The 12,370-nt window shown below is 38.9% G+C and overlaps 1 protein-coding gene across 1 annotated transcript; it reads right to left on the minus strand.

The window, feature by feature from the left end:
* Nucleotides 1-12,337, minus strand: CMAS (cytidine monophosphate N-acetylneuraminic acid synthetase). The gene is made up of 8 exons (XM_008920849.3): nt 12,192-12,337; nt 9,509-9,651; nt 9,144-9,299; nt 6,349-6,482; nt 5,395-5,489; nt 4,438-4,609; nt 2,088-2,238; nt 1-1,357 (listed from the first exon to the last, which is right to left on the minus strand). Exons 4-8 carry the CDS (start codon nt 6,472-6,474, stop codon nt 1,083-1,085), a joined length of 819 nt encoding a protein of 272 aa, XP_008919097.2. The 5' UTR covers nt 6,475-6,482; nt 9,144-9,299; nt 9,509-9,651; nt 12,192-12,337; the 3' UTR covers nt 1-1,082.
* Nucleotides 12,338-12,370: the final 33 nt, after the last annotated feature.

The raw sequence follows: 12,370 nt of genomic DNA on the forward strand, positions 1-12,370 counted from the left end.
TCAGTAGTAATTGCCTGTGCAGCATGGGTGTTTTTTATTTTTTAGCAGAGCCCAAGACAGAACTTGACTCACTGATAAATAATATTGTATTTGCATGGTACAATACAAATCCTATTTTTCATAAATACAAACGCATAAACCAGCTTTAACACACTAAAAGCAGTCTGTACATATATTTTATATAAACCCACAATCAATTATGTTTTGGGTTTTTTTTTTAAACAGCAGATACTTTTCCATACAATAAACTTAAAGAGTTTTGCTTGGCTTTAACTCATTACTGGTAGCCATAAAGTCCCCATAGAAAGAAACTGAGTTTCTGCAAAGACCTCAAAGTCAATGGGAAATTTAACTCCAAATCTGGCAAAACATTTGGGCATGTTAATTTAAGCACTTCAATAAAACCCAATATAAACAGACTCAAAAATAAGAGGCACAATTCCAAATGTGATTTAATTATTTATGAGCTTAAAATTGAACACATGCTTAAGTGCTTTGCTTACCTAATACTAATATTAACTGGTTTTCCAGGAACTGAGCTGTGTTTTAAAAATACAGGAAGAAGTCTTATAGTACTTTACACCTGACATCTCCAGCATATGTTAAAACTCTTCCTTACTAGGGACAAATTCTGTAAAATGCAATCACACGACCACAACACCACGATGACATTTGGTAGAAGAAACATAAACCACATGAGCAAAACTGACAGAATTTTTTTCTTTAAAATTTGAATTACAAACCCTCAAGTCATGCAAAATCATTGATCCCTGAAAACATTCTGATTATGATATAAAGACACACCACTCCTGGAGGACAGGCGTGATGATTAGGAGGAGATTTACAGTAGATTTGCTGCCTTTTGCAACATTCCTTCCATTGCTTATAAATGGCTTTTAAAATAATTGTGAATATGATCATATTTGCAGCACACAATCATGAATATCAGCACTTAAAGTGGGACCTTAAATTAGAGGGAGACCTTTTTTTAACTCTACTTTGATGTAAAACTTGAGAGCTCTCCTTTGGGATTTACTGAAGGAGGAAAAGGAGACAAAGAACAGCAGGAATGACCAACGGTGTTACTCCTTTTTCATTAGTTCCTTATTTCCTCTCCTGCTGTTCTCATTTCCCCCCATTTCCTTTTCTGCTGAACTCCTTTCTTCCATTTGCTTCCTTGCAGAGTTCACTTTTTCTAACAACAGGAATATGTGTTCGGCGAACTCCCGCACGGCTCCGCAGCCACCGCTGCTCTTGCAAATGTAACCAGCAGCCTTCTGAGCAGCTGCACAAGCATCAGCAGGCACACCACTCATGCCTGCTTGCTTCAGGCATTCCACATCAGACTCTTCATTTCCTATTAGGGGAGATGACAGACAAGGCAAAATATGACAGAGGGGAAAGGCTGAGCAAACTCAGTGTTTTTCTGTGCACGCACTAATCTGGTTTTTTTTTAAATTCGTGGTTTTGCCAAAACGTTCATCTCAGCAGCTCAACAGCACTTTGCATATGTGAGTCAGCTGTCAGAAAATCTTTGTGATCCATGTAGGTGCTGACCACACTTCACAATCTTCAGGCGAGAGAACGCTACTTTTAAGAGTAGTAAAATTATCTAAGCAACTGAATAAGCATTTGCAGGACTCTAAGCTTAATATGTCACTGAAATACAATTTAGCACAAAATCATACTGGCTTTAGTTTTAATCTGTCCATCTCTGGTTTCCATTTCAGAACATAATCAATACAATATTCATCTGAAATGAACTAGAATCAGTTCAAAATTGTCAGCTGTACCTGTATGCTTGTGGGATATCAAAAGCTTTCATAAATCCCATTAGAAAAACAGCTAAGACTTCCCTTACCAAATTACACACTGATTCATCAGTGCCTTTAACATTTAGATGGCACCCTAACAAGCCTTTAAAATACATGCCTGCTTTTGGTGATTGTGTGCTGCAGTTTGCACATCAATCCCTTTAAGTTCAGTGTATTGACAAAGAGAAAAGTGTTTTGAAGCTCAGCAGCACTATGAAGTTTGTATTTGTCTATGCTATATAAAGGTTTACTACCAACAAAAGAGGAACTCACCTAAGTAAGCAACCTCTTTCCAGCTCAAACCCATGTCTTCTTGCCAGTCCTTCAGAACCTGTAATTTATTTGTTGCACTAACTTTTGCTACACATCCCAGCTGCATGGCTGACAGTGTTTTTGAACAATCTCTTTCAGAGATGAGTCGAACCTACGAAAATAAAATCAACTTAGAATAAATTCTACAAACAAAGAAATAAGACATGTAAGTTGATTTACTGTAAGAAAAAAATAGTTTTGCTCATAGAAGCTCTCCTAGATATCAGAAAAGCATTGAATAACCAGTTTCTTCAATCAGAACTCAGAGCACAAGTGATTAGCATCCAAAATCACATCACAGTCTTGAAGTTGCTCTGGGATAGTAAAACACCATTCTGTAGCCTTCCCTGATATTAAAAAAAGAAATTTACATTTTTCTTTTTAAATGCAACATGTACCAAATAAAATACTGGGTATCACAGTACAGTGGCATGTTGGCTATCTAGTGCAGTATCATCTAATTAAGCATGGAATAAGAGAATTCCCAAGGAGGATTTCTGTAATATTTGTAGAAGTAGAAAATTATGAAGTATTTTTTTTGACTCCTCTCCTTCATAACATAATTTTATTCACAGTAGCACTTCAGAGCACCAAAAGAACACTAAATGACTGAAGCAGCACAGCACATTTATCTCTGGAAGTTCATTCCAAAATTGAAATTTCAGAAATTATGTGCAAGGGAAGCTGAAACCAGAACATTAGTGCAGTGGGATTTTCAGAAATCTCAGATGCAACTCCTCCAAGTTTTCTCGTCCAAAATGTGGACAAACTTATCTTCTCTAAATGCTTTTAAATCCTAACAAATGCTTGGCCTTGATTTTAAGTACAGAATGAACAAAGCAAGACTAAATCAGCAACATATACTGGAAACAAAAGAAGTGCAGCACAAAAACCAGGAGGTTTTTAATGAAATATTCCAAGTCAAAGCAAGTATGGAAACAGGCTCCCACAGGCAACAAAACAATGATTACAAGCTTCCTTCCCCTTTTACCTCACAGAAAATGAAGCTGAGGGAGTGCTGAAAAACCATCTACTCCATTTCACAGCCCCAAGGCAACAGCTGCAAAGTAAGTCATGAAAGTCTCATCTAGCCTGTTATAAAAAATCCTACAATAAAGAGTCCAAAAACATATCTGACGAAGTCTACTTGGGGTGTAGCTACCTTTGTTTCCATCTGCATCAGAACTGAGTTAAGGCTCTTTGAAGGCAGCTTAAATCTGAACTTAGTTCTTATCCAAAAAAAATCTTCTAGCTGTATCAAAGGCAGCAGCACAGACAGAAAATAGCCAGGAGGCTAATTTTACATAAATGCAAGCAAAGATTCAGATGAGCAGAATTTAGTAGTAGTACTAATAATGATAATAATAAAAGCAGCCATGCTACAGTCTGTGTTGGTTTAGCCTTTCATTTACACAGGATTCTTACATCTTCAAAGCACATAAGCTACAGTTAAAACAATCATGCAGACAAAAGTGTTCAGAGTTTGACTTCCCCTCTTTGCAACAGTCATGGGTGATCTACAACAAACCAACCAATTTGCCTGGAAATTTCTTCCTCTTCTGTTGTCAAGAGGTAACAACATATCCCTGCTTGATGAAGTTGACTTGTAATTAATGAGTGGTTAGACTACACAGACTTTGATTGGTGCTAGCAAAACACCACAAAAATTTCTTCCTGCATTTTTCCATGACAAAAAGGCTGAGAGATTTAGGATTATTCAGCCTGGAGAAAAGAAGGTTTTGGGGTAACCTAATTGCAGGCTTTCAGTACCTGAAGGGACCCTACAGGAAAGATAGAGAGAAACTATTTACAAGAGCATGTACTGACAGGACAAGGGGGAATGGCTTCACACTGACAGAGAGTACGTTTAATTAGATATCAGGAAGAAATTCTTTACTGTGAGGGGGCTGAAGCACTGGAATAGGTTGCTCAGAGAAGTTGTGGATGCCCCATCCCTGGAATTGCTCAAGGCCAGGTTGGAGGGGGCTCTGAGCAACCTGGTCTAGTGGAAGGTGTCCCTGCCTATTGCACGGGGGTTGGAACAAGATGATCTTTAAGGTCCCTTCCAACTCAGAAATTCTCTGATTCAGAGGAAGATGCTACAGCTGCTGTGATTGAGATTTCTCAAAACACTTATTTTCCTGTAAGGGATCTGAGAACAACATTTGTCCCAACCAATACATTATGCTGCTTGATCACAAGCACTGTGAAGAAACGTCAATTTACATGCTGCAAGAATATAAGTTTTTAGAATCTTTTAACGTCCAGGTTACAGGAGACATAAAACTTCACACTTCAGAACAACACCTACCTGGATTCCTCTTTTCTTTAACAGATCAATGCCAACAATATCTCTGTAATCATAGGAGACCATTTCCTTGTGATCTTCCGTCACATAAATGCGACCATTTGTCAGGCATCCTTCAATACTGCAAACCAACAGCTTCACCTCCTTCAGTGGCTCTTTGCCAAAATAGCCAAAGCTAGACAAAGAAGTTACCTTTTTAGGATGGAAGTTTTTGCACACTCCAAAAACGAATATTTGAAATACAACTGTGACCTTCAGACAGAAGAATCAGCTTTGAAATTTTTCTTTTCTAATGTCTTTTCCCATCATTGTCACGCTCCAATTATATTCCCCCTCTTCAAAGAAACAAATAGAACAATCCAAAAGACAGCTCAGCTGCACTGTCTATTTAAAAATTAGGATAAAATTTATTTCCTTAGTGTAGAAGTTTACATACTGTAGCATTTTGGGGAGCAAAACTAAAATGGAGTAAAGGATGAGAAATGCACAGAAAAGATGCTCCAATCCCACACATTATTTCCTTACAGAAGTGCAGAGTAGCTGCAAAGAAAAGGCAGCTGACAAGATGGAATCAGCTCATGCCTTCTGCACAAACACTCTAATTCATGTGCATCAGTCCAGACCATGGAAGTCTGGGACACCTCAGCTGGAAAAGCCAGAGATGATGGTAACATTGCTATAGTGGGGCTTATGCATTTCACCAAGTTGAACTTTAAAACCAAAAAAAAACCTCAACAAAACAAACAAACAAATCAACCAAAAAATCCCAAGCAATCCACAATATAACAAAGGTAATTCAGTTAATTTCAATAGAGATAGGAAAAAACTATGGGTGGAAACAAAGTTGCCTAATTATCTTTGACCTTGATTACTTACATTACAGACATTATGAATTCACGTGACCACACTCTGAAATAATGAGCACTATCAAAGAAATAAAGGAATAAAAAGTGCTTTTACCTCAATACTCTCTGCTCTGCAATAGGCCAGTCAATGTCTATATCAATATCCACACTGTGCTCTGCACGCATTTCATAGTAGGCCATTTTACCACCCTAAATGAAATAGAACCCATTCAAATTTTCTGCTTGGCTGAGCACAAATACAAAACTGCACAATTCAGTGCCCTGTAATGAAAGCCAAGTGTCTGGTTACACAGTGGTCACGGTAGATTATACAGAAGTGAACCATCAATAATGATGGTTTTGGCAGTGACACAGAACTAAAAATTTGAAGGAACCTTCTGCAGGCAAGGGTTAATAAGTATTTTCATTTTACAGCTAGAGAAAGTGTGCAAGGTGTTATGCATTATAGTAATTACATCACATTAATTTCCCTAGATCTCTTAATCAGCAAAATAGTAATACCTTTAGCATTTACTTAGTAAGATTATGAATAAGTCGTTGTTTAGATGTTAAACAAAAAATAATTTCAATTAGAAAAATACCCACCACACCCTGATTTTGTTCTGCATTACTACATTGGGAAAAAGACTGTTAAAATTACAGTACAAAATTGGCATAAGAATAAACTGGTTGAAAATACAAATTTATAGATTATGACAAGGCTATGCCTCTGCATGAAGCTCAGTTTCACACCCTTAGTAGCACTAAAATGAATTATAAGATATGCTGGTGAACTGACATGAAACTCAATATTGTATTGTTTTAGGGTTATAGGGATATACTGCACAGCATTATTTGTATAAATTTGTTTTTTGTGGAGGATGCTGGAACTGCCCCAGCTACAGCTTGCCCTGCTAAGTTACAAATAATAGGCAAACTGTTCTGACAAAGGGCTGTTATTTCACATTGACTGCACCAGAAATCAAAATACAGTATTGAATTCGGAACCCTCTACAACAAGAGTAAAATATGCATAATTCTAAAGAGCAGGAAAAACAGAAGCACAAACCTGCAAGTAGCCTCTCTCAATCAAATGTCTCTTGGCAAAATAAAATGAGCCATTTTCATACAGCTCCCCAGGCCAGTCTTGCCTCCGGTACCGTTTTGCTGGATTCAGGTTTTGGGGCTCTGTCATCTTGTTTTCTGTTAACAGAGGGGAAAAAAATGACAAAATAAGTTTTACAGAATCCCTGATCAGAGTCATGTAACTTTCTGAATAGTTTTCTGTTGAAAAATTAAGGGCACAATTCAGTCACCAGCATCTTTCTTATTGCCTCTTGTTGCTTAGCTTTATAAAGAACCACAAAGTAGTTAGGGTTGGAAGGGACCTTAAAGATCATCTAGTTCCAACCCCCCTGCCATGGGCAGGGACACCTTCCACTAGACCAGGTTGCTCAGAACTCCACCCAACCTGGCCTTGAATGCTGGCAGGCTTGGGGAATCCACAACTTCTCTGGGGAATCACTGAATTGTTTCTCTTTCTTGGAACTGTGGATAACAAACTGGAGGACTACTCTGGATGTCTAGCAGAGGAAAAGGAAATTTTTCATTCCAACTTTAGCAAAAACAAAAACAAACACAAAAAAACCACAAACAAAGAAAAAACACAAAACCCTTAAGAGTTTGTCGGCTCCAAAATTGTTTACTAAAAGAAATAGGGGGGAACATTCTTCTAGACTGTCCTTGCAAATATGAAAGAAATACTATTCCTGTACTCTGTCTCCTAGTGTACACAGGAATGCCCAGAATTAACTCTGAGACCTGACAGGACCAACCTGAAATCTTCAATGTAATAAAAAAGAGCATATTGGAAAAATTTTTGCCTGTGAAAGGCATCTTAACACTTCCCCAAAATACTTCTTATTTATGGATATGCATTATCTTAATTTTTCAGAAGTCATTCAATCAGTGTCCACAAATAAACAAACAAGTGTCTTTGAACAAACACTATCCCCAAAAGATCCCATTTTGTTACCAATGCCAGTAGTCCATGCAGAAGAAACTGAACCAGGGACCTGAGACTTCTGTTCTTAAGCCATTGAAATTCATGGGCACAAAACCAGCTAAAATTCACCAGGTCTCACAACCCAGTAACCATGAAAACGTTACAGGGCATTCTGAAACACACAAAATATCCTGAGGCTTTAGTCCATACAAACACACCTTGTGTTTCATAAATAAACTAGAGCTTTGTGCTCAATGAAGTAAACATTTCCAGTCAGAGAGAGACACCTTTCTCTTTCAAGGTGTATCAAAATTAAACCTTCATGCAGAAGGAACAACAGAACTACACAGAAAAAAAATCAATAAAATTATTTTAACATAATCAGTATTCTAAAGCTGTATGGGAAAATAAAAAAAAATTTAAAACCTGCTCCTGTGAGTCACCTGAAACACCACATTCCTGAAAGGCCTTTTGCAGTTACCCTTAAGCTGCTAATATTTGCATAAGGTGTTCCTTGTTCTCCTCAAATATACTCCTTACAGCTGAATGATTCTTTATCTCTCACCACATTAGAAGACTTTGGATGTCACTTAGAACTAAAGAATTACTTGCTCTTTTAGGTAGGCCTTGAGGCTTTTTTATTTTAACAATCTACCTATAGGGACAAGGTGGCACACAACCACTCCAGAAAGCCACTTGACACATCCAAATGAGATTCATTCTTTCACAAATGTCCATTCTAGCATCTCAAGATGTGGAGTTGCATGTGGCTTCCTAAAGTGCAATCCACAGAATCCTGAAATTGCCATCCGTGCTTTTGATATTCCTCTTGTACTTTACCAACAAACTGTGTCACTTATTTCTCCTCTTATGAGGAACAATGAGAATGTTTGAGTGTATATTCTAAACAAAGGCTTAATTTTTATTCCAATATCTCTCTAATACCAAGCTCCATTTATTTCGCATGCTCTTTTACAGTGTGATGCTTTCTGAACTCATTAAAAAAAATCTTCATCTGAAGTGATTTATATCTCAGAATAATCAAAATATCTGAGTAACATTCACTTTTAAAAAAATAAAACAACGTGACAGTATCTGAAATAACAATTTTTTAAAAAAACGAAGCAAACATTTCTGCTTTAATCACAGAAACAAACCCAACACAGATAATGCATGGAACAGTTCTTTGTACAAGGACAAAAGGTACTTTATAGCTAAAACAAGGTACAATCTTTATTTGTAGGATTTCAGTCTTTAGTCATCTTGGCAACTGTAGCCAAGAGGCATATTTTCTCTGGGAAAAAAACAGTCATATTCTTCTGGATGAGCTAATTAACATGAGTTCATTCCCCGTGACTCAAAGGCAGTCTGAAACGTGACATAAGTCAGCAGCCACATTAGCAGGATGAAACAAAGCCTAAGCCTCCAGGCAAAGAGGTTGCCATGCCCTCTTCACCAAAACCTTACCTCACTTTATTCGTCACTGCATAGCAAAAACAAACAATTTTCTGGTTAAGACAGGACCTCAATATCTTATCTCCCTAAACACAAATACCCATCAAGCAGAAGGTAACATATAAATTTTTTGGGAGCTCTGCTTTCAGTCTAGACAAGCTAATATAATTTTAATTTTCAATACCTAATCAATTCTACAAAACAATTGCAGAAAGGCTGAGCAGTGCTCAGTAATATCAAGACAGCAGTGCTTAGAAGGAATTTCTAAGCCATCTCACACCTCTCAGAGAATTCAGTCCATGCCTCTGATATCACTTCCTAAAACACCATGGATATGAAAACAAAGCATTTGGGAAAAAAATAAAAATTAAGTATAACTGTAACCAGAAACACCTAAGTATTACCTCCTTTTTTTACCTCGCTCCATCTAAATTGATGCCGCCTCACAACAGAGAAGACAGAATCAAACCCCTCCTTCTGGATCAGATCTGCCACTTTTATAAGATCACTGGGATGTAAACAGGGAGATGTTGCTTGAATGTTTCCTACAATATCAACCTCTAAAGAAAAACAAAGAAACATTTATGAAACAATTCATACTTTCAATAACACAACAGCAAAGTGTGGTGTGAGTAGGTGTCACAAAAAAAAAAAGAGAATATTTTTAGCTTTTATTTAATAAAGGCTTCACTTATTTTTCTAAATGAGAAATGCATCATCTCTCTGGGGCTACAACACAAAAACTCAGCATATTTCATTATGAATTTACCATGATGATGATTAAGAAACTCTCTGATGGCTTCTAGGGAAGTTGAGGAGTCTTGAGAAACTTCAGGGCTTCTGCGATGAACCTGAGCGCCAAATTGCTTTGCAACCTTCTCGATTTCATCGTGGTCTGTAGAAACCCATATACTGTTGGCAGACAGTGACAGAAATCAATATAAAGAATAAATCCAAGCATTTTTTACTTACCTGCCATAAATCTAAACTGAACGACACCCTGACTTATGTCCGTGCTACACCGTGCAATGAAAGGAACTAGTTCTTCTATTTGCGTTAGTAAAGCTATCCTGGTCAGTCCAACGAGCAACTTTTGAAAAATGGGGTTAAAACACACACATTCACTAGATTGTAAAATCTGAAGCTTGAGTTGCATTCCATGCAGGAAGCTTAAGCAACATAAAATTCAGAAGTGTTATCAAAAAAATCCAGTGTCAGCACACAAAACTCGTTAGGCATGTTAACTGATCAATTAATTGTGAATGGGTTGAACGAGGCAGTCAAAGTCATGTTCAGGAACAAGACTGACAGCAAGTAAAACTGCCCCAAAGTTAGAATATTAGCTTATTCTGCAAGTGTTTTAAAATTTGTTAATTGGGCTCCATATAATCCCAGAGAAAGAGCTGTTCAAGCTACATATGCTTTGGCACAGAAAACTTTCAGTACTGGTAAAGCAAGACTGTGATCATTTGGGGACAATAAACATTTACAAAAGGAAGGGCTAAGTTTGAATATCATATGATGATAAACACTGAGCAACTGTGAGGCCACCGCTGTCATCATGAAAAAAGAAAAAAGTGAGATAAAGACAAAAGCTATGAAAAAGAACCTTCCCTCTCAGCATTCACTGTCCGTAGCAAATGGTGCTTTAGTTACATTTTTTCACCCAAGGACATCACAGGATCATCAAAATAAAAATATGTATGGCAGCGACAGTAATGTCAAGTCACACCCACACAAACAAATACAGAAGAGGTATTTTCCATAAACTGCTTTGGGATGGTTAACTTAAATATACACTCCCCATTCAACTAACAAGAGTTTTGTTGTGTAACAGGTACCCTGTCAGCAGAGCTGTTTCAAAGTTGACTGGATTAACTTAGAGCAAACCCACCCACTTCACCTGTTATGCCTCAAAGTTAGACTGCACAACCCTAACTGGCTTCCTGTTGGGCAAATTCAGGTGCCAAATAGAAGCCACCAGAGGTCATTAAGCAACATGGATTCAAATTCTAGAAGTAACTATTAGTAACCTAGGTTGGAAATGTTCTTGACTGTTTCTTTATTAAAAACAAAACTGAGCCATGCTTCCTCTACTTTTCAGACACAGTAAAAAAGATTTTCCAGAATAGATAATGGCACAGCAGCGATGAGATACAGAGAGCTCATGCTCACTTCCAGCTCTGGATCCAGCTATAGCTGGGCTACATTTGTACTTGACTACACTGAGTTCTTGCTCTGAACATAATGCAGCAGGTTTGCATAGGGAACCTGCCCCTAAATGTGCTACATACCAAGTATATCCTAACTATGCACTTAATTGTTTATCAGTATACATGTAGAAAATTCTCAGTTTTCTTCTGGCAGAAAAATCTGTAATGTCCAATGCTCTTAACGCTAACAACAGACTTGTTTCTATCTAGCTTTAATTATTGCTACCAAAGTTTTGGGCACTTTGTCACAAACTGAGCTTCTGTTCTGTAACGTGGGCATACATGATTATCTCTTTCCACTCAGTGTTTCCAGGACTGCCACCGTTGTGCTGTTTCCTGCTGTGGGCTCCCCAATGATATGAAGAAAAAAAGAGAGGAAGCCCAGCAGAGAGCAGCCTGATGGCTGAGGCCTGGGAGCACATGCATGTCATGAGATGCTGAAAGAGATATCTGGGTTGGTCTTATGAAGAGAAGGCAAGGAAGAGACTTCACTGCTGTCTTCAAGTACCAGCTGTGCAGGCGGAGAGAAAACAAAGCAGCTTTTCCTGGATGAGCAAAGTAACAGGGCTATGGACTGCTGGAACCGGTGCCCAGAAGGGCTGTGGGGTCTCCATCCATGGAGATCCCAAGCTCAGCCTCATTTGTTCCCAAGCAACCCTCAGCAGCACAGCTTTGAACAGCGGGGACCGCCAGATGACCACCAACAAATGATTCAACCATTCACAGGAGATTACCTACAGCCTGCCAGTTCCATTTAATGCAGATGTCTTAAAAAAACATCAATGTTTACTGGCAAAGGTCGTCAGCTAGGCTCCCTGACCAAGTCAGTTACAAGTGTGGTCACAACTCCCTCCTGGGCCAGAACAACTTTAATTTCAAATTACTGTAAGACTTCAACTCCTTCATTCCTCCCCTGCTCACCCTCACCAGGAAGGGACAGTGGAGTTCGTGGCAGGTTTCGTGCTGCCTGCCTGCCTTGCCTGATCCTTGACCTGCACCCCGTTGTCTTCAGGGTGGATCTCCTACAACACACCTGCCTCACTCACAGCGTCACAGGATGGGTAAGGTTGGAACCGACCGTGGAGGTCACCTGGTCCCACCTCCCTGCTCAAGCAGGGTCACCTGGAGCAGGTTGCACAAGATTCCATCCCGGTGATTCTGGACTATCTCCAGTGAGGCAGACACCACAACCTCTCTGGGCAGCCTGTCCCAGTGCACAATAAAGATATGCTCCCTTACATTCAGGTGGCACTTCCCATACATCAGTTTCTGCCCGCTGCCTCTTGTCCTATTCTTGGCACCGCCGAGCAGAGCCTGGTCCAGCCTCTGACACTTCCCGTTCAGATAGTGACAGACTTCGCTAAGACCTCCTGGACGAAGTGGCAACTTCACCCAGCCCCTCTCCACGCCGGGGTCCC

Source organism: Manacus vitellinus, unplaced genomic scaffold (assembly GCF_001715985.3).
Source record: "Manacus vitellinus isolate BGI_N305 unplaced genomic scaffold, ASM171598v3 scaffold_5_pilon, whole genome shotgun sequence".
NCBI classification, from domain to species: domain Eukaryota; kingdom Metazoa; phylum Chordata; class Aves; order Passeriformes; family Pipridae; genus Manacus; species Manacus vitellinus.